Source organism: Pristiophorus japonicus, chromosome 4 (assembly GCF_044704955.1).
Source record: "Pristiophorus japonicus isolate sPriJap1 chromosome 4, sPriJap1.hap1, whole genome shotgun sequence".
Lineage (NCBI taxonomy): Eukaryota > Metazoa > Chordata > Chondrichthyes > Pristiophoridae > Pristiophorus > Pristiophorus japonicus.
Genome location: NC_091980.1, coordinates 258,650,778 through 258,672,604, shown reverse-complemented (window position 1 = coordinate 258,672,604; position 21,827 = coordinate 258,650,778). Strand labels below are relative to the sequence as shown.

General features: G+C 47.4%; 1 protein-coding gene across 3 annotated transcripts in view; it reads right to left on the bottom strand.

Moving 5' to 3' along the window:
* The window catches only part of LOC139263376 (serine/threonine-protein phosphatase 2A 56 kDa regulatory subunit gamma isoform), a 181,448-nt gene extending 160,587 nt beyond the window's left edge, over positions 1 to 20,861 (bottom strand). The window contains exons 1-2 of one of the 3 annotated variants that reach the window (XM_070879380.1): positions 20,756 to 20,861; positions 20,313 to 20,372 (exon numbers count right to left, since the gene is read on the bottom strand). In XM_070879380.1, coding sequence (XP_070735481.1) covers positions 20,313 to 20,372; positions 20,756 to 20,779 — 84 coding nt within the window. In that variant the 5' untranslated portion in view covers positions 20,780 to 20,861. Of the gene's footprint in view, positions 1 to 20,312; positions 20,373 to 20,473; positions 20,633 to 20,755 lie in introns of those variants that run through there. The other 2 variants (XM_070879379.1, XM_070879378.1) reach the window with 2 other exon arrangements.
* Positions 20,862 to 21,827: the final 966 nt, after the last annotated feature.

Here is a 21,827-nt window from a genome sequence, read left to right as displayed (position 1 = left end):
CACATTCTCATAAAAAAGAGGCAGCTTTCGAGATAGTGGATGCATTGGTTGTGATCTTCCAAAATTCCATAGAATCTAGAATGGTTCATGTGGCTTGGAAGGTAACAAATGTAACCCCTCTATTTAAGAAAGGAGGGAAGAGAGAAAACGGGGAACTACAGACCAGTTAGTCTGACATCAGTAGTAGGGAAAATGCTGGAATCTATTACTAAGGACATGGTAACAAGGCACTTCGAAAATAATAATAGGATTGGGCAGACTCAACATGGATTTATGAAAGGGAAATCATGTTTGACGAGTCGGTTACAGTTTTTGAGGTTGTAACTAGCAGAATCATAGGCAGTCTCTCAAACGAGGATGACTTGCTTCCACATGAGTTCACAGATGTTTCAATGAAGGACCCGATGTTCCAGTCCTGAACTCCAATTGAGGGGGTGGAAGATGCCTGTGCGTAGATTTTTTTAACGTGTGGTGACGTTGCACATCAGCCACCACACGGGCTTGACAGAGCTAGGCCTTTATCCAGTGACAAGGGTTAACCAGGACGACTGGAGACCTTCTCTGCTGCACGGATGTAGTGCGCACACATATTCCTAATATCACGACACCAATGTCCCACCAATTTGGTTCACTTCACATGACATTAAAGGGTTGCGTACAGTGGACTAGCAGAATAGATAAGGGGGAACCAGTGGATGTGGTAGATTTAGATTTTCAGAAGGCATTCGATAAGGTGCCACACAAGAGGTTATTAAACACAAATAGGGCTCATGGGATTGGGGGTAATATACCAGCATGGATTGAGGAGTGGTTAACGGACAGAAAACAGAGTAGGAATAAACGAGTCATTTTCGGGTTGGCAGGCTGTAACTCGTGGGCATACCGCTAGGATCAGTGCTTGGGCCTCAGCTATTCACAATCTATATCAATGATTTGGATGAAGGGACCAAATGTAAAATATCTGAGTTTGCTGATGATATAGGTTGACTCTCCCATATCCAGAACTCCGTTATCCAGAACCACACCTCGTCCAGAACCATTTATGGCCACCAGGTAGCGCATGCGCAGAACTCCGACATGAACAAATTGAAGTCCTTCCTCGTTACCGACTCCCGCATTCGCTGGCCTGACCCCGCGATCCACCGACCCCCCCCCCCAACCCCACCCGTCCCCACCAAATGATCTCTCTGCCGCACTCCCAGCTCTGATATCCCCTTGCTCAGTACAGTTGAGCATTCCAAATCCGGCAACCTCAGGACCGTGGCCAATCTAGTTTTCGTGTTTTTCCGGACTTCGGAACGTGTTTCAAAATCCGTCGAGGAGTTTTTCGGGCGGGCCCCGCCGCTGTGGAGGTGTTCAGGCGGGCCCCGTCGCCGTGGAGGTGTTTGGGCAGGCCCCGCCGGGAAGGTGGTGTTCGGGCGGGCCCTGCCATCGTGGAGGTGTTCGGGCGGGCTCCGCTAGGAAGAAGGTGTTCGGGCAGGCCCCGCTGCCGTGGTGTTGTTCGGGCGGGCCCCGCCGCCGTGGTGTTGTTCGGATGGGCCCCACCGCCGTGGTGCTGTTCAGCGGGCCCCGCCGCCGTGGTGCTGTTTGGGCCAACGGGCCCCGTCGCAGAGGAGATGTTGAGGCAGGCCAGTGAGGAGACCCCGAGGTAAGGGCGGCAGCAGCAGCGAGGTGAGCGGCGGCGGGGTGAGGTCAATGGCGGCAAGGTGAGGCCCGAGATCGGGCAATGGCGGGACCCCGAGGTAAGGGCAGCAGCGGCGAGCGGTGCGAGTGGAGGCGAGGCACGAGGTCGGGCAGCGGCGGGGCCCCTGAGGTAAGGGCAGCAGTGGCGAGCGGTGCGAGTGGAGGCGAGGCACGAGGTCGGGCAGCGGCGGGGCCCCTGAGGTAAGGGCAGCAGTGGCGAGCGGTGAGATTGGAGGCGAGGCACGAGGTCGGGCAGCGGCGAGGCCCCTGAGGTAAGGGCAGCAGTGGCGAGCGGTGCGAGTGGAGGCGAGGCACGAGGTCGGGCAGCGGCGGGGCCCCTGAGGTAAGGGCAGCAGTGGCGAGCGGTGCGAGTGGAGGCGAGGCACGAGGTCGGGCAGCGGCGAGGCCCCTGAGGTAAGGGCAGCAGCGGCGAGGAGAGTGGAGACGAGATCCAAGATCGGGCGGCGGTGGGGCACCTGAGGTAAAGGCAGCAGCGGCGAGTGGGGCGAGGCACGAGGCCGGGCAGCGGCGAGGCCCCTGAGGTAAGGGCAGCAGCAGCGAGGAGAGTGGGGATGAGGTCCAAGGTCGGGCAACGGCGGGGCCCCAAGGTCGGTGGATCTGGATTCCGGAACATTTTACAGATTCCTGCCACCAATCGGTCCGGAGTCCGGTACTCTGGATTTTGGACGCTCAACCTGTATCTATACCTGCACCACCCCTCGTCTGGAAAAATCCCTTATCCAGAACAGGCCAGGTCCCGAGGGTTCCGGATAAGGGAGGTTCAACCTGTATAAAGCTAGGTGGGAATGCAAGTTATGAGGAGGATGCAAGGAGGCTTCAAGGGAATATAAAGAGGCTAAATGATTGAGCAAGAACCACTTTGGTAGGAAAAATAGAAAAGCAGAGTAATTTTTAAAGGGTGAGAGATTGGGAAATGTTGGTGTTCAGAGGGACCTGGTCTTGTGCATGCATCACTGAATGTTAACATGCAGTAACAGCAAGCAATTAGGAAAGCAAATGGTATGTTGGCCATTATTGCAACAGGATTTGAGTACAAGAGTAAAGACGTCTTACTGCAATTATATAGGGAGGGTCCTGGTGGGACCACACATGGAGTATTGTGTACAGACCCTTTTGAATTAAGTGTAACTGGGAATTTAACAGCGTATTGACTGATAAACAAATGTAATGGGCCTTAATTTTGTGGAGTTTCAAATTTATCCATTTGAATAAAAATTAAAATTGAACTTTTAAAAAAAAACTTTGTTTATCTTTATTTCAGGTTTACCTTCCCCCCACCAAAAGAGCCCCAATCTTTGTTTTGCTCTTTGGAATATCTTTAAAAAGAATAAAAGGAGCTTATTCACTTTCCGAGTCCCAGTCTACGAGAACTCTGCACTATGATTGGCTGCTTAGACAGCTTGTTGACGTCACAGCAGGTCGTGTTAGAGATTTCTCATTAACTTAGTGATATCAATTAGATGCTGGAAAAGCCAAACTTCGCCAGAGATTGCAAGATCTTTTGTGGGAAGCTTATTTCGGGGCCAGCGGCGAACGCCTTTGCTTCGCCACTGACTGCAAATTACGGGCCATTACTCCTTAACTTTAAAACAACTGCCTGGAAAGGAAATTCTAAAAATAATAAAATTCCAGCAGGGAGCAACCATTCAAGGTAATTTTTCAAAAATTGCAAGTCCGAAAGATACACAAGAACTGCAAAAAATATGATTGCCTAAAATTATATTTAACACTGATTGATTACTTTCAGACTATGCTGGTTGGCAGCACTGCAGACCTAATAGTTGTACTAGCACCTCTACAGAGCAGTAGTGATACTGCCCTCCTATATGCTTCAAAGACATGGACTATGTACAGTAGGCTCCTCAAAGCACTGGGAAAGTACCTGTACCACCATCGCTGCCTCCACAAAATCCTGCAAATTCATTGGCAGGATAGATGCACCAATGTCAACATTCTCTCTCAGGCCAACATCCCCAGCATCGAGGCATTGACCACACGCGATCAGCTCCAATGGTCGGGCCACATTGTCTGCATGCCCGATACTAGACTCCCGAAACAAACACTTTACACCGAACTACGTCACGGCAGGTGAGTCCCAGGAGGGCAGAGAAAACGCTTCAAGACACTCTCAAAGCCTCCTTGAAAAAATGCAACACCCCCACCGACTCTTGGGAATCCCTGTCCCAAGACCGCTCAAAGGAGGAGAAGCATCCGAGAAGGCACCAAACACTTCGAGTCTCTTCGCCGGGAGCATGTGGAAGCCAAGTACAAACAGCGGAAGGAGCGTACGATAAATCAAGCACCTCACCTGCCCGTCCCTCCAGCCACTATCTGCCCCACCTGTGACAGAGACTGTAAGATCCCACATTGGTCTCATCAGTTACCTTAGAACTCATTTTATTGTGAAATCAAGTCATCATTGACTCCAGGGGACTGCCTAAGAAGACAACGACTAACCATTTTCCAGGAAATTTACCAAAGTAGTGGTTCTTTTAAAAACCACAGGGCTAATAGTTCAGTCTTACCTTCCCTTCCAACAATTATTCTTCCTTCTCTCACTGACTCCAATAACTCCACCACAATTTCATGGGTGCTGGCTGTTCTTCAGCATCTTGTGTAAGTTACCATAAATTTAGGTGCCAATCTCACCGGCGAATGTCGGTAGACAATTAAACCATAGGGACTGGCTTGCCCGAACCTGTCCTCACCTGACAGCTAAGCAAATGCACTTCCAGCAGAAGACAGGAATGAGAACCCTGGCTGATTTTTCTCTCCCTAATCCAGAGGCACTAAAACCACCAGGCTCCTCGTCCCCTCTCTCCTGAGGTGGTCCTGCAGTCCCCAGTGGCAAATCCTGTCCCCTCATGATGGCTACGTTGTGTAACATGCAGCACACCACAATGAACTCAGAGATTTGCTGAGGAATGTATGGCAGCCTCCAGAGTGGTCCAGGCATCAGAAACGCTGCTTGAGCACTCCAACTGTCTTTTCGACAATGTTGTGTGTGGCTATATGGCTGTCATTATAGCGATGCTTGGCTTCTGTCTGAGGGTTCCGAAAGGGGGTCATGAGCCAGGTGGCGAGGCTGTAATCTTTGCTCCCAGCATCCAGTTCTGGCCTTGTGGTTGATGCTTGAACAGGCATGAGACACTGCTCTCACACAAGATGAAAGCATCATGGATGCTCCCTGGATAATGGGTATTGACTGCCATGATATGCTGAGTATGGTCGCAGACGATCAGTACGTTCATGGAGTGGAATCCCTTTCGATTTCGGTAAACCTCTGGATCCTCTAAAGGTGCTCGTAGGGCGACGTGCATACAGTCAATGGCACCCTGAACCCTGGGGATGCCAGCAATTCATCCAAAAGCTACAGCCCTCTCATTCTGTGCCTCCTTGGTCATTGGGAACTTTATGAAGTCCATCCTGCGTACGTACAGTGCCGTAGTCACCTGGCGAATGCAGCGTACTGCGAGATGGAGCATATGTCCCCCGCTGATGCCTGAAAGGTACCGGAGGCAGAGAAGGCAAGTGCCACAGTCACCTTCACCTCGATGGGCACTGCAGTCCTGTTGCCGCTGGTAGGCTGCAGGTCTGCATTTATGAGCTGGCATATTTCTGTGACCACCTCATTTTGGAAGCGTAGCCTTTGAATGCATGTGCCTCAGAGAGCAGCAGGTATGAGTGCTGTTGCCTGTAAACTCATGGGGGGGAAAAGGCCTCTTCCCCTTACGTCTGCGACCTCTTCGCTCAAAATGATCATCAATAAGCCTTCTTCCAGCTCAATGCTGCATAGAAAAAACAGCCAGGAATAATGGCTGACATAGTATAGCACCCATTTTTAAAAATTTTTTTTCGTAAATATCCTGTAAAACGAACTATAAACTCACATAAAACTTTACACTTTAAAACGCAGCCTTCTTCTCCAAATCCCTCTATGCACTAAACTTCTGCTCAGTTTACAAGATGGCACCGTTAGCACCAGGTGCGCCTTAGGTCTGACTGATTTTTTCTGGCAGATTCCCAGGCAGACGGTGAATCGGATGATATCGCCGAATTTTCCGCTCGGGGCGATAGCGCAGCATTGCATGCCAATTGAAATCATCGAAATGGTGAAAATATCGGCCGGGCGCTAAAATTGCAAAACCACTCACAAAATTGCCGCCAGGGCGCACAAATGTTGAGTGACTCAATTCGCGCCAAAAAGTCATTTTTGCACTTAGCCCAAATGAAAAGCCGGTTGCAAACCTATCGAAGATCTAGCCCTCAGAATCAAACCAAGACCTTTTTGATCTGCAGGGCTCAACTACTCACTGGATAAAATCACAACCATTGGGAAACTCTCAGGGCCATCGGGCTCAATTTTCCCGTTATCTGCGCCTCTTCTTTAGCGTAAATTAAAATATCCAAGTTTCCCCAAAGTTTCAGTTAGTTACAATTTTTTTAGGTTAGTATTTTTTTGCGTCATAGGGGATGTTTATGCCAGTTTTTCACATTTAAGCAAGTTTGGCCAACTTACAATTTTCCTAGGACGGCGAATGTGACCACTCCCAAAAAATCTCCTGGCACTTAAGAAAAATCAGCGCACATTAAAAAATCGGTGCAGAAAGATGCCATTGTTTTTATGCAAAGTTTTGGAGGGAGTCAAGAAGACGAAGAATATGCATCATGATGCTTAATTTTTTCAAAATCAAAAGGGAGAAAATGGAAGTTTAATGCAATTCTTTAATTTTTTTCAAAGTACCACATCACCAGCGAACATCCTCTCACCGGGCTCAAGGGTCGGAGCCTCAGCCGGTCGAATCGCTCTCTCGCCCGCACACGGGCTCGGCTTCAAAAGCCGGGGGGGGGGGGGCTGGCGGGGGTGTGGGTGGAGGAAGCCAACTGAACGGATGAAAACCCTTAGACATACATTAGACTTTGTTGCCCCAAATGTCTAAGCTTCCCGTTCTTAGCAAGCCTATTGCGCATGCACAGACCAGGGTGTGGTGTGGTCCATACTAGGGCGTCGACCTTGGGGAGAGAGAGGAAAGATGGTTTGAGTTCTTTGTCCTGCAGTTTTGAGCTTCTTGCAAAGCTACAATTTAATTATGGGGGCAATATTGACAATGCCATACCTCTTACAAGCCTTCTGCAGGATGGTGCTGCGGAGGAGATGATTGACATCATCGCATGAGAAACCTCAGAGCACCTTACCCACATCGAGACAGGCGTTCATACCTGCACCTGAGTGATGCAGACTATGTGTGAAGACTGCGTTTCCACAAAGAAGTTGTAACCGAGATCTGTGAGTTAGTAAAAGCAGACCTGCATCCTAGAAGCATCAGGAGGACTGCTTTGTCAGTTGAAGTAAAGGTTACAGCTGCACTTTCATTTTATGCATCTGGATCATTCTAGGCCACAACTGGGGATGTGTGCGCCATTTCTCAACATGCAACACATATCTGCATTCGGCAAGTGACTGCTGCACTATATGCTCGGAGGAACGATTACATAAAGTTCCTCATGACCGCAAAGGCAATGCGTGACAGGGCTGTGGGCTTCTCCAGGATTGCTGGCTTCCTAAAGGTACAGGACAGCACTGATTGTACCCACATCGCCTTTCGAGCAAGTTTGGAGAATTACGAGACGTACAGGAATAGAAAAGACTTACACTCCGTGAATGTGCAGCTCGCCTGTGACGACATGCATCGCATCATGACAGTTGATGTGATACACCCCGGGAGCACCCATGATGCGTTCACCCGATGTGAGAGCGCTATATCTACCATGTTTCAGCAGCTGCCAGAAGGGCAAAACTGGCTGCTGGGAGACAAAGGGTACAGCCTCGCCACGTGGCCCATGACGCCCCTATGCATAACCCAGACAGAAGCTGACTGGAAATACAACACGTCGCACATTGCGACGCGCAGCTTAATAGAGAGAACCATTGATATCCTGAAGCAGTGTTTCCGATGCCTGGACCATTCCGGAGGCTACTTGCAACACCCCCGAGATTATCGGTCAGTTCACTGTTGTATGCTGCATAACATAAGAAATAGGAGCAGGATTAGGCCTGCTCCGCCATTTAATATGATCATGGCTGGTCTGATCATGAACTCAGGTCTACTTCCCTGCCCGCTCCCCATAACCCCTTATTGTTTAAGAAACTATGTCTATCTCTGTCTTAAAGTTATTCAATGTCTCAGCAGCAGATTAGGAAAAGGGGAGGTGCAACGAGACCTGGGTGTCATGGTTCATCAGTCATTGAATGTTGGCATGCAGGTAGAGCAGACAGTAAATGGTATGTTGGCCTTCATAGCTAGCGGATTTGAGTATAGGATCAGGGAGGTCTTACTGCAGTTGTACAGGGCCTTGGTGAGGCCTCACCTGAAATATTGTGTTCAGTTTTGGTCTCCTAATCTGAGGAAGGACGTTCTTGCTATTAGAAACATAGAAAATAGGTGCAGGAGTAGGCCATTTGGCCCTTCTAGCCTGCACCGCCATTCAATGAGTTCATGGCTGAACATGCAACTTCAGTACCCCTTTCCTGCTTACTCGCCATACCCCTTGATCCCCCGAGTAGTAAGGACTTCATCTAACTCCTTTTTGAATATATTTCGTGAATTGGCCTCAACAACTTTCTGTGGTAGAGAATTCCACAGGTCCACCACTGTCTGGGTGAAGAAGTTTCTCCTCATCTTGGTCCTAAATGGCTTACCCCTTATCCCTAGACTGTGACCCCTGGTTCTGGACTTCCCCAACATTGGGAACATTCTTCTGCATCTAACCTGTCTGAACCCATCAGAATTTTAAACGTTTCTATGAGGTCCCCTCTCATTCTTCTGAACTCCAGTGAATACAAGCCCAGTTGATCCAGTCTTTCTTGATAGGTCAGTCCCGCCATCCCGGGAATCGTCTGGTGAACCTTCGCTGCACTCCCTCAATAGCAAGAATGTCCTTCCTCAAGTTAGGAGACCAAAACTGTACACAATACTCCAGCTGTGGCCTCACCAAGGCCCTGTACAACTGTAGCAACACCTCACTGCCCCTGTACCCAAATCCCCTCGCTATGAAGGCCAACATGCCATTTGCTTTCTTAACCGCCTGCTGTACCTGCATGCCAACCTTCAATGACTGATGTACCATGACACCCAGGTCTCGTTGCACCTCCTCTTTTCCTAATCTGTCACCATTCAGATAATAGTCTGTCTCTCTGTTTTTACCACCAAAGTGGATAACCTCACATTTATCCACATTATACTTCATCTGCCATGCATTTGCCCACTCACCTAACCTATCCAAGTCACTCTGCAGCCTCATAGCATCCCTCCTCGCAGCTCACACTGCCACCTAACTTCGTGTCATCTGCTAATTTGGAGATACTACATTTAATCCCCTCGTCTAAATCATTAATGTACAATGTAAACAGCTGGGACTCCAGCACAGAACCTTGCGGTACCTCACTAGTCACTGCCTGCCATTCTGAAAAGTACCCATTTACTCCTACTCTTTGCTTCCTGTCTGACAACCAGTTCTCAATCCATGTCAGCACAATCCCATGTGCTTTAACTTTGCACATTAATCTCTTGTGTGGGACCTTGTCGAAAGCCTTCTGAAAGTCCAAATATACCACATCAACTGGTTCTCCCTTGTCCACTCTACTGGAAACATCCTCAAAAAATTCCAGAAGATTTGTCAAGCATGATTTCCCTTTCACAAATCCATGCTGACTTGGACCTATCATGTCACCTCTTTCCAAATGCGCTGGTATGACATCCTTAATAATTGATTCCATCATTTTGCCCACTACTGAGGTCAGGCTGACCGGTCTATAATTCCGTTTTCTCTCTCCCTCCTTTTTTAAAAAGTGGGGTTACATTGGCTACCCTCCACTCGATAGGAACTGATCCAGAGTCAATGGAATGTTGGAAAATGACTGTCAATGCATCCGCTATTTCCAAGGGATTTCCGCTATTGAGGGAGTGCAGCGAAGGTTCACCAGACTGATTCCCGGGATGGCTGGACTGACATATGAGGAGAAACTGGATCGACTGGGCCTTTATACACTGGAGTTTAGAAGGATGAGAGGGGATCTCATAGAAACATATCAGATTCTGATGGGACTGGACAAGTTAGATGTGGGAAGAATGTTCCTGATGTTGGGGAAGTCCAGAACCAGGGGACACAGTCTTAGGATAAGGGGTAGGTCATTTAGGACTGACATGAGGAGAAACTTCTTCACTCAGAGTTGTTAACCTGTGGAATTCCCTGCTGCAGAGAGTTGTTGATGCCAGTTCATTGGATATATTCAAGAGGGAGTTAGATATGGCCCTTACAGTTAAGGGGATCAAGGGGTATGGAGAGAAAGCAGAAAAGGGGTACTGAGGGAATGATCAGCCATGATCTTATTGAAACATAGAAAATAGGTGCAGGAGTAGGCCATTCGGCCCTTCTAGCCTGCACCGCCATTCAATGAGTTCATGGCTGAACATTCAACTTCAGTACCCCATTCCTGCTTTCTCGCCATACCCCTTGATCCCCCTAGTAGTAAGGACCTCATCTAACTCCTTTTTGAATATATTTAGTGAATTGGCCTCAACAACTTTCTGTGGTAGAGAATTCCACAGGTTCACCACTCTCTGGGTGAAGAAGTTCCTCCGCATCTCGGTCCTAAATGGCTTACCCCTTATCCTTAGACTATGACCTCTGGTTCTGGACTTACCCAACATTGGGAACATTCTTCCTGCATCTAACCTGTCTAACCCCGTCAGAATTTTAAATGCTTCTATGAGGTCCCCTCTCATTCTTCTGAACTCCAGTGAATACAAGCCCAGTTGATCCAGTCTTTCTTGATAGGTCAGTCCCGCCATCCCGGGAATCAGTCTGGTGAACCTTCGCTGCACTCCCTCAATAGCAAGAATGTCCTTCCTCAGGTTAGGAGACCAAAACTGTACACAATACTCCAGGTGTGGCCTCACCAATGCCCTGTACAACTGTAGCAACACCTCCCTGCTCCTGTACTCAAATCCCCTTGCTATGAAGGCCAACATGCCATTTGCTTTCTTAACCGCCTGCTGCACCTGCATGCCAACCTTCAATGACTGATGTACCACGACACCCAGGTCTCTTTGCACCTCCCCTTTTCCTAATCTGTCACCATTCAGATAATAGTCTGTCTCTTTGTTTTTACCACCAAAGTGGATAACCTCACATTTATCCACATTATACTTCATCTGCCATGCATTTGCCCACTCACCTAACCTATCCAAGTCGCTCTGCAGCCTCACAGCATCCTCTTCGCAGCTCACACTGCCACCCAACTTAGTGTCATCCACAAATTTGAAGATACTACATTTAATCCCCTCATCTAAATCATTAATGTAGTGCAGGCTCGAAGGGCCGAATGGCCTACTCCTGCACCTATTTTCTATGTTTCTTCCACAGCTCTCTGAGGCAGCAAATTCCAGATTTATAACCCTCAGAAGAAATTTCTCATCAATTTTAAATGGGCCACCCCTTTTTCTAAGATTATGCCCTCTAGTTCTAGTCTCCCCTATCAGTGGAAACATCCTCTCTGCAGCCACCTTGTCAAGCCCCCTCATAATCTTATACATTTCAATAAGATCATCTCTCATTCTTATGAATTCCAATGAGTAGAGGCCCAACCTACTCAACCTTTCTTCTTAAGTCAACCCCCTCATCTCCAGAATCAACCTAGTGCACCTTCTCTGAATTGCCTCAAAGCAAGAATATCCTTTTGTAAATATGGAAACCAAAACTGCACGCAGTTTTCCAGATGGGGCCTCACCAATACCCTGCATAACTGTAGCAACACTTCCCTGCTTTTATACGCCATCCCCTTTGCAATAAAGGCCAAGGTTCCATTGGCCTTCCTGATCACTTGCTGTACCTGCATACTAACCTTTTGTGTTTCATGCACAAGTACCCCCAGGTCCCACTGTACTGCAGCACTTTGCAATCTTTCTCCATTTAAATAATAACTTGCTCTTTGATTTTTTTTCTGCCAAAGTGCATGACCTCACACTTTCCAACATTATACTCCATCTACCAAATTTTTGTCGACTCACTTAGCCTGTCTATGTCCTTTTGCAGATTTGTGTCCTCCTCACATTGCTTTTCCTCCCATCTTTGTATTGTCAGCAAACTTGGCTATGTTACACTCAGTCCCTTCTTCCAAGTCGTCAATATAGATTGTAAATAGTTGCGGTCCCAGCACTGATCCCTGCAGCACTCCACTAGTTATTGATTGTCAACCCGAGAATGAACCATTTATCCCGACTAACTTAGCCACCATGAGGCAGCAACAGCTGGTCGTAGAAGACCCACCTGAGGTGAGAGTGGCTGATAAGGAAGAACATGCAGATGACTAAGGGGGGGGGGGGGGGGGGGGTGGAGGAGGAGGAAGTCATGCAACTACCTGAACCCAGCGCACGATGGGGAGGAGGGCGGGCGAGCCGGCGTGCCTCTAACGATTGCTCGAGCTCATCTGTGAATGCCTTGCTGCCTGAAGGCTCAGCGGCAACTATTCCAAATGGACCATGTTTACTGTTTGGGCCTGTTCTGTAATATTATGTTAATGGAATGATTCTTTACTTCAAAAAGTTGTGTAAATAATGGAACAAATAATGGAAATGATTTTTATAATTTAAAATATATTTTATTCAAGAAAGTTTAACACTTGCTGGTACTTAACTTTAATAAAAATATTCTTGTATCACTCTTACAGTTTGCAGTTAAGATCACTTACAAACTTTTAAATTTACATCACTTACAAAAACGTTTAATTTGAGAACAATTACAACAACAACAGCATCAAAGAAAGGCTGCACCCATCTCTCCTCCACCTTATTCTAAGACCGCCCGCTGCAGTCGGTCTTGTTGACTTCACCCCTGCCCGCAGGCAGTGGTGCGTTTCTCGGGTTGGTACCAAGCTTATTCTTTCAAGCATCTCGGGTAATGCGCACTTCTTGATGTGAGGGTGGGGGGGGCATTGGCAGGCGGTAATGTGGGAGGCCCGGCTTCAGAGGCTGGTCTGAGGATTGGAGTGGGAGTGGCAGTTGATTTCGTCAATGGCCGCAGGGTCTGGGCACGTTCCCTTTTTGCAGCAGCTAATTTCGACATTCCCTCCCTCGTGCCCTGACAATGTCCCAACTACCTGCAACATTCTCCCTCCCCCCGCCTCATGTGCACCAACAATGTATCAGCTGCCTGTGACATTCCCTCCCGCATGTGCCCGGACAGTGTTCCCATTTCTCAAGAGTGTTGTTACTTCTCCCAGTAGCCCCAGATACCTCATCACCCATCCCACTGATGGTGTCCAGGAGCGATTGTGTAAGGTCAATGCTCTCCACACTTATTGCCATCATCTGAACCATATCTGTTAGATCCTGCACCTCAGGAGAGCGCTGTCAAGCTCTCCTTTCCCTCCTCACCCTGGGTGTGGCTTGCTGCATCCCACTGGGACCAGCAGCCTCCGACGGTGGGGCCCTGGGTGTGCCTTGCTGCACCCCACTGGAACCCACAACCTCAGACTGTGCGAAATCATGGAATGTCCCAACACTTGTACCACTCAGGAAAGGGGCTGGCACCTCAATGGGTGGCGCCTGCACCTCCTCCAGAGTGAGTACAAGAGTGTCTGTTTCATCCTCCCCCTCACACCCCCCCCCCCCCCCCCAATGTTCTTGGTCTGGAAGGTGGGATTGGAAGATGTTCTCCTCTTCAGGCTCGTCTGCGTCTGAATATTCTTTTGTATCGGTTTCAGCTTTGTCAGGGTTGGCCTCAAGTTCTTCAAAATATAACAGAACAGACAAAATGGTTAGGAGAAGGGGGCAGGGTGGGTGGCAGGAGTAGGCTCTCAGTGCAGGCGGCAGGCTCATTTGAAGGACCACGATGAATGATAGCACATTGCAGCAACTGAAACATAGCTAATGGAGACATCCACAAGAACCGTAGCATGGCTAGCCCACACAGTGCTTGACTTTTAGCAAAGCCAGAATGTGGAATTTGCAGGACTTACCCTCTCCCGAGTGTGAGCCCAGCTTGTGCCATGGTGGTTGCTTTTCTCCAGGCAGGACACATCAAAGCAGCGACCCTGTCTTCCAAGTGGGTCAGTGGGTGCAGATTTGCTGGGCCTCCTCCTGTTCGAGTTCTTTCTCTTTTGTTGTGTACCACCTTCCTCTGCAAAGATGAAAATATAACTTGAGGAGGAGTGTCTTTCTGCTGGGAGGGACATACAGATGGTCACATTTACAATTGCCATTCTAGTGAATAAATGAAAATATTACTTACACTAACTACTTGACCAAGGTCCTGCCACTTCTTTTTGCACTGGCCTCCAGACCTCGGGATGATCACCCTTGCACAGTAATCTTCTGCAAGTTGGCTCCAGCGTTTCTTCTGGTGAAACTTGTATGTGACCTCTGCTGGTGTCCAGCTCGTGCCATCTGGCCTCAATTACAGTAACTAATGCCTCCACTTTGTCCTATGAGAAATTCTCAGTCCATGAGCCGCGTTACATATTGCAGCTCCGATTTTTCTACTGAGAATTAAAGTTCTCACACACAACTGGCTCTTTAAAAATGGCCGAATGCAGACCGGAGGTGTACTGGGCATGCGCGCCTATAGCAGTCACGTAAAAACGTCATTTTTTTCCCCACGTGTGCGTTTTTTCAGCACAGATATTATGCTCCACCCCCCGAAGCTAAAGGGCAGGCTGCGCAGCACCAATTAAAAAAATTAGAATGGGGAAACTTGCAAATTTTTTTTTGTAGTAGTCAGGGCCAAACAAAAACGGGCGTAACTCTTGAAATATGCTAAAAATCAGCATTGTGGAAAATTAAGCCCTTCAAGAGTAACTCCGTTCTTAATTCAAAGCTGTAAATAACTTTCCCAATGTTGCTCTGGACTTTATTGCTAAGACGTTTGACAGAATCAAGTGGTGTTTTCTTAGAATATTATGAAGACTAGAAATAGTTTTAAAGACAGTAATCGCAAACAAAGTTGGTCTACCGCCATAAATCCTGAACAAAGCCTTGTGAAATTTATGTACAATGATTAACCCCCAAAAATCTCTCGACAGACCCATTTGTTCATCCTGCATCCAGATCACTTCCCCAAAGCGAAGAGAAGTGAACCCCGTAGTTTTCTTTTCAGTGAAGTTGCTTACGTTGTCCGAGTGACTGGAAAATTCCTCTAATCTGCTCACACTTCACTGGTGTTACTTCACTAGAAGTGTAGTAGATCCAAGGAAGTTGTAATGATATGATTGGACTTCATATTAAAACCCAAAAGTATATGGGAACAGAATTTTCCTGACAGAAAAACAGACAAATAAATGTCAAAATCTTCAGCATTTAGAAATAGCTGTCAACTGGATGACTTTAGTGCAACTATTAATCCTGTCAGGTGAATCATTACCAACCACCCAGCAAAAATTTCTCAACTTACTCAGAAAAAAACATTTCATCAGTGGCCAACTTTTGATATAATCTAGTTTGACGCAGGTACTTGCTGAAATGCTGCAGCACCATCAAGCCCAGTTTAATTTGTAGTTCCAGACTACACTCTGCATTTAGAGAAGAGTCCTGGGACTATATGCCAATTGCTAGATTGCCAACTGCTCATTAACACTAAAAATAACTTCTGAAACTTCTACAGGTTGTACCTCTCCAGTCCGGGACTCTTTAGTCTGGAAACATCCCTGGTCCGGCATCAGTCCTGGAATGGGTGGCATCCATTGAACAAAAAGATTGTGAACGTACGCATGATGCATTTTGGATGACAAATCTTGGCAGCCTTGCCCCGGTCAGCTGGAAGTTTTACACACTGGCTGGTGCTGTGGTTTGACACGTGCTCCTCGATGCCAAGGCCACCGCCTCTTGCGTGATTGGTGGCGGGCGCACATGCTCTGAAGGCTGCAGCACCGGCGTGAACCAACATTTCCTCGTTTCCCCCCCCCCCCCCCACCAAGTCTCGGGTGGGGGTGTTGTGTGTGGCTGCCGCTTCCACCAGTCGGGCTCTGCTCGCGGCTTACACACGGACTGGTGCCGGGAGTAGGATCGCGGGTAAGGGTCGACATCTCTCACTGACTTTAGCTCCAATCTCTAGTTTTTTTGTGTGTATACATGTGGCTTTTGGAGGTGTTGGCTTTCATTGAGGTAAGCGGACCCGACAAGGAAAAGAAAGGGAAGGACAGGAGGCTGACTGAGGCGCCAAAGTAGGGCCTGACGATTTAAAAAAAAAACAATGATTCTGGACAACTAAATGCTGTGCAGTAGGCTTCTACATAACACATGCGCAGAATGCGTCTGGGTCGTCAGCAGCGTTGTCACCAGTTGACCTCCAGTGGTTCGGGAAATTCTCTGGTCCGGCATGGGTCAGGTCCCAAGGGTGCCGGACCAGAGGTATCAAACTGTATTTTAGAGATGGTCACGCACACTTTCCCCAAGTACATTTAAGGAATTACACTGCAGTTTGCATTTATACAAAGTCGAAACCACTTTGCTTTGACAACCACCATAGTGTTAGTAATCTAAAAAAAAACTTTCATATTGAATTCTAGGAGACAATATCTTGTGTATCACAACATATACACTCCACCCAAAACTACACACATACACACGTATTGTGTACAGTGACTGGGTCTCTTTGCTCATGAAAAGAGAAAGCCAAGGAGTGACCCAAGGGGTCTTTAAAATTATGAAAGGTTTTGATAGATTAGACACAGTGTTTCCACTTGTGGGGAAGAGCAAAACTGGAGGCCATCAAGAAATCAAATCGGGAATTAAGAAAACTTCTTTACCCAGAGAATGGTGAGAATGTGGAACTCAGTACAACAGGGAGAGGATGAGGCGAAAAGTAAATATGTATTTAAGGGGAAGCTAGATAAGCATATGAAGGAGAAGGGACTAGAGGTTTATGCTGTTAGTTAGAGGAGGAAAGATGGAAGGAGGCTCAAGTGGAGCATAAATGCCAGCATGGACTGATTGGGCCAAATGACCTGTTTCTGCACTATATAAAAAGAAAGACATCTATGGAGTGGGTGATCACACTACAAGAAGGTTGATGATAATGATCATGATCATGAGCGATATAGAGCAAAGCCCAAAGTAGCAGATTGGAAAAAAAAAACCATGAGGGCATGGAGGATAACACTAAGGAAGGTGAACTGGAGAAAAATATTGAATGACAAAGAAGCAGAACAACAGTGGGCAATATTTAATGGGAAGCATCCCAGGAAGCTAATTAAGCATTCAGGAAAAATATATTCTATTATATTCCAGAACTAGCCAAGAATGAGTTGCCATGCATAAAAAGGTCAGCATAAAATCTAATATTTATTATTTCCTGGGATGCAAGTGTTGCTGGCAAGGCCAACGTTTATTACCCATCCCTAATTGTCCTGGAGAAGCTGGTGCTGAGCCACATTTTTGAACCACTGCAATCTGTGTGGTGAAGATACTCCCACAGTGCTGTTAGGTAGGGAGTTCCAGGATCTTGACTCAGCGACAATGAAGGAAAGGAGATATATTTACAAGTCAGGATGGTGTGCTTGGAGGGGAACTTGCAGGTGGTGCTGTACCCATGCGCCTGCTGCCTTGTCCTTCTAGGTGGTAGAGGTCACGAGTTTGAGAGGTGCTGTCAAAGCAGCCTTGGCAAGTTGCTGCAGTGCATCTTGCAGATGGTACATGGTGTGCTTGTGGTGAAGGGAGAGAGTGTTTAAGATGGTGGATGTGGTGCCAAACATGCAGGCTGCTTTGTCCTAGATGGTGTTGAGCTTAGAGTGTTGTTGAAGCCGCACTCATCTAGGTAAGTGGACAGTATTCCATCACGCTCCTGGCTTGTGCCTTATAGATGGTGGAAAGGCTTTGAGAGTCAGGTGAGCACCCGCTTCAGAATACCTAGCCTCTGACCTGCTCTTGTAGCCACAGTATTTGTGTGGCTGGTCCAGTTAAGTTTCTCATCAATGGTAACTCCCAAGATGTTGATGGTGGGGGAAAACAAACAATGGTAATGTCATTGAATGTTAAGGGACAGTGGTTAGAAGCTCTCTTGTTGGAGATGGTCATTGCTTGGCTCATGTATGGTGCGAATGTTATTTGCCTCTTATCAGCCGAAGTTGAATGTTGTCCAGGTTTTGCTGCATGCAGGCACAGACTGCTTCATTACCTGAGGAATTGCGAATGGAACTGAACATTCGCAACTGAATTTGCAATTCGGAACTGAGCATTATGCAATCATCAGCGATCATCCCCACTTCTGACCTGATTATGGAGGAAAGGTCATTGATGAAGCAGCTGAAGATGGTTGGGCCTAGGACACTGCCCTGAGGAACTCCTGGAGTGATGTTCTGGGGCTGAGATGATTAGCCTCCAACAACCACAACAATCTCCCTTTGTGCTAGGCATGACTCCAGCCAGTGGAATAGTCTGCCTGATTCCCATTGACTTCAATTTTACTAGGGCTCCTTGATGCCACATTCAGTCAAAGGCTGCCTTGATATCAAAGGCTGTTAGTTCTTTTGTCCATGTTTGGACTCAGTCAAATGTTGCCTTGATCTAAATAAAAAGGTCTATGCAAATACATAAATAATATACGAGAGAATGACAAAAGGGAAAAAAGACAATTAGGATGGCAAAGAGGAAATAGAAATTGAAAACTTCAAAGAATATAAAAAGAAATAGTAAAGTATTCTGTAGGCACATAAGTAACACAAGGAGAAGATAGGAATTGGGCCACAAAGGGTTGAGCAAGATAAATTCACAAGACAGGATACTGAAATGGCAGATATACTACATCGATATTTTACCTCAGTTTTCACTAAAGCAGCCACCAAAGAGGAAATTACAACAGTAAGAAGATTACAACAGTTCAGATAGAAAGGAGATACCGGACAAACTAAACCAGTGGACAAATTTCCAGGTCCAAGTGGATTGCACCCATAGAAAGATACTCAAAGAAACTAGGGAGGAGATAGTAAATGCACTATTATCCATATATAAAAGGGAAATAGTGCCAGAGCACTGGTGAATAGCAGATGTAATTCTTATCTTCAGCAAGGAGATACAACTAACCAAAGAAACTACAGTCTAGTTAGCTTGTCAATAGGAGTAAAGATATCAGAATCTTTGCTAAAAGATGTGATAACATAATAGGAGCAGAAGTAGGCCATATGGCATGCTCCACCATTCAATATCATGGCTGAACTTCTACATCAACTCCACTTTCCCACCCTATCACCATATCTCTCGATTCCCGAAATTGTCAATCGATATCAGTTTTGAATATACTCAACGACTGAGCATCCTCAGCCCTCTGGGGTAGACAAACATTTAGAGATGAAGAATATAATTTAAAATATTCAGCATGGATTTCTAAAAGGAAGGTCATACATAAAAATCAACCTTATTGAATAAATAAAGTAGACAAGGAAAATGCAGTGGATGTGATATACAAATCAGGAGGTATAGCCAATAATGTGAAAGACTGCACCAAAATACACAAATAGACAGGCTTGCTGAGCAGGCAGATAAATGACAAAATGCAATATAGCAGAATGTGAGGTGTCAGGAAAGATTAAGCAGGCTGTGGCTCTTTTCTCTGGAAAAAGGACAAGAGGAGACATCTGAGGGGTCTTTAAGAGTTTGATGAGGAGGTTGTGGAGAACATCTTTAACTTGTTGGTGAGCCCACGACAATGGGACATAAATAATATAGCAATTAACAGATCAAATAAAGAATTTGGGAGGAATTTCTTTACACAAGGCTGGTGAGAATGTGGAACTCACTGCCACATAGTGCTTGAAACAGACAGCATTAATGCATTTAAGGAGCAGCTTGATACATACATAAAGAGAGTAGAGTGATGGAGAGGCCAGAGTTGAGGGGGGACGGGACAGAGTTGGAAGAAAGAGTGAGAGGAGGCTTGTGTGGAGTACAAACACCAGCACAGACAATTTGCGTCAAATGGCCTGTCTCTTTCATTTAGATTCTCGGTAATCACGATTAAGTTACCCTTCCAGAAACGGTGATTATAGGTAGCGCCGATTTACAAAATTACACAGGCACTTAAACTAGGATTAAAGATGTGAAGGAAATCCTACATGTGTTCACAACAGACAAGAATTAGGAGGAGGCTACACAGCCCTTCAAGACCATGCAATAAGTTCATAGTTGATCTTCGATCTTAACTCCACTTTCCTGCCCGAACCCCATAACCCTACAATCCCCTAGAGTCCAAAAATCTATTTCTCTCAGCCTTGAATATACTCAACCACTCAGCACCCACAACCCTTCCGGATAGATAATTACAAAGATTCACAGCACTGAGTGAAGAAATTCCTCCTCATCTCAGTCTCAAAACATGGTATCAAAATGTTCCGCTGCAGTGTGTTCTTGCGTCAAACCGAGCTGTAAATGCATAAACAGGGCGACAAAACTGGGGGCAGCAGCAGAGAGTCAGTAAGCCAATCGCCACCAGCACCACGGGCACGGCAGCGCTGCCCTGAAGCGCCGGCCGGCCGGCCGCCCGCCCACCAGAGTCCACACACTCTGCCGCTAACCGCTGTGGAGGCGCCAGGGCCGCCGCCTGTCATTCAACCTTTTTACCTCATGGTCGGCGTTTTCCTGCCCGTCCTTTGTGCCGCTTTTGCCGCTTTTCGCAGGCTCCTGAGTGAGAGAAGCAGAAATAAAACTCATCAGCCCGGTAGTTGAGGAACAGAGGACGGAGAAAGTTCAGTTAGCGCCTACCGGCACGGCCCGGCGGTTACCGGCTTCACCCGCCGGCCGCTTCCGAAAGAGCAGCCGATAAATCCCGTCAAACATCCCACAGCCGCCGCCGAGAGCGTCGGGCCGGCGGCCAAACAGAAACGGTGAGCGGGACCGAGGGCGGCGCTGGCCGAGGGGAGACACCGGTTGTCAAACATTCCCCCTCCCGGCCGGAGAGAGGCACAGGCAGCCCCAGGGGGCGGGGGGGGTCCCATCCATCCATCCATCCATTCCTCCCCCTGTATACACACACCACCTCGGGGGGTGTGGCTTCCCTCCCTCACCTCTTTCTTGTTTTTATTCGGCATTTCCTCTCGCTCCACCGCCTCCTGCTCGCGACCGCTCGCACCGGCCCGGCCAGCGCCGTCTGCTCATCCCGCACAGCCATTGGCGGCCCAGCCGCACGTGACCATCTGCACGCGCACTGCTCACTGCATTTTCACAATTGCACTTTGAAGTAAGTTTAAGCTTCTCACGTGTAGTCTCAAGCTGCTGCGATGACTGGAAATCAGTGTGTGCATTTTGAGAGAAAAAATAAACGAACTGATTAGAGTGATGCAGTGGGGTCCCCGAGGCAGGGGTCGGTATTAGGACCATTGCTTTGCTTCTCATATATGAATGACCTGGACTTGGGTACAGGGAGCACAATTTCAAAACTTGTCAACGTAGTAAATAGTGAGCAGGATTGAAGCAATCTTCAGGAGGACATAGACTGGTGAATCCTTCCCTGTTCCATTGGGGATATGGCGTGGCGGGTGTTGCACGGAATGGTCCTGTTTAATATGTTTTTAAGTTGATTAATGGACTCCCGGGCTGCCTGTAACTTATGAAGTCTGGATGAGTCCATGTTTCATGTCTTTGTTGAGTGTGAGAGATTGCAGCCCCTCTTCCACTATTTGAAGGGGCTGCTCCTCAATTTCTGACTGCACTTCAGTCCCACACTCCTGATATTTGGCCACCCGGACTGGAGGGAGGGGGGTGGGGACAGGTCGGAGGACTTCCTCGTCGGTCTGTTCCTGGGCCTGGCCAAGATAGCCATCAACAGTCCCCAGACAGAACACGGTCGATGGGGGTGTTCACGCCAGCTGCATACCACTCTTCCATGGCTATGTCTGTGCCTGAGTGTCCTTGGAGAGAGAGCATGTGGTGTCCGCCATCACGCTTGATGTTTTCCGTGACTGGTGCGCACGGGAATGAGTGGAGTGGATACAGGAAACAAAATTATAATTTGATGTCTTTCGATTAGGTTTATTAGAATTTGGAACTTATTGTTTGTGCCCTTTTAAAAAGGGCCGCTTATGCTTTAAGTGATTCCGATTGATGATTTAATAATTCTAATTGATAGCCAAAAAGAGT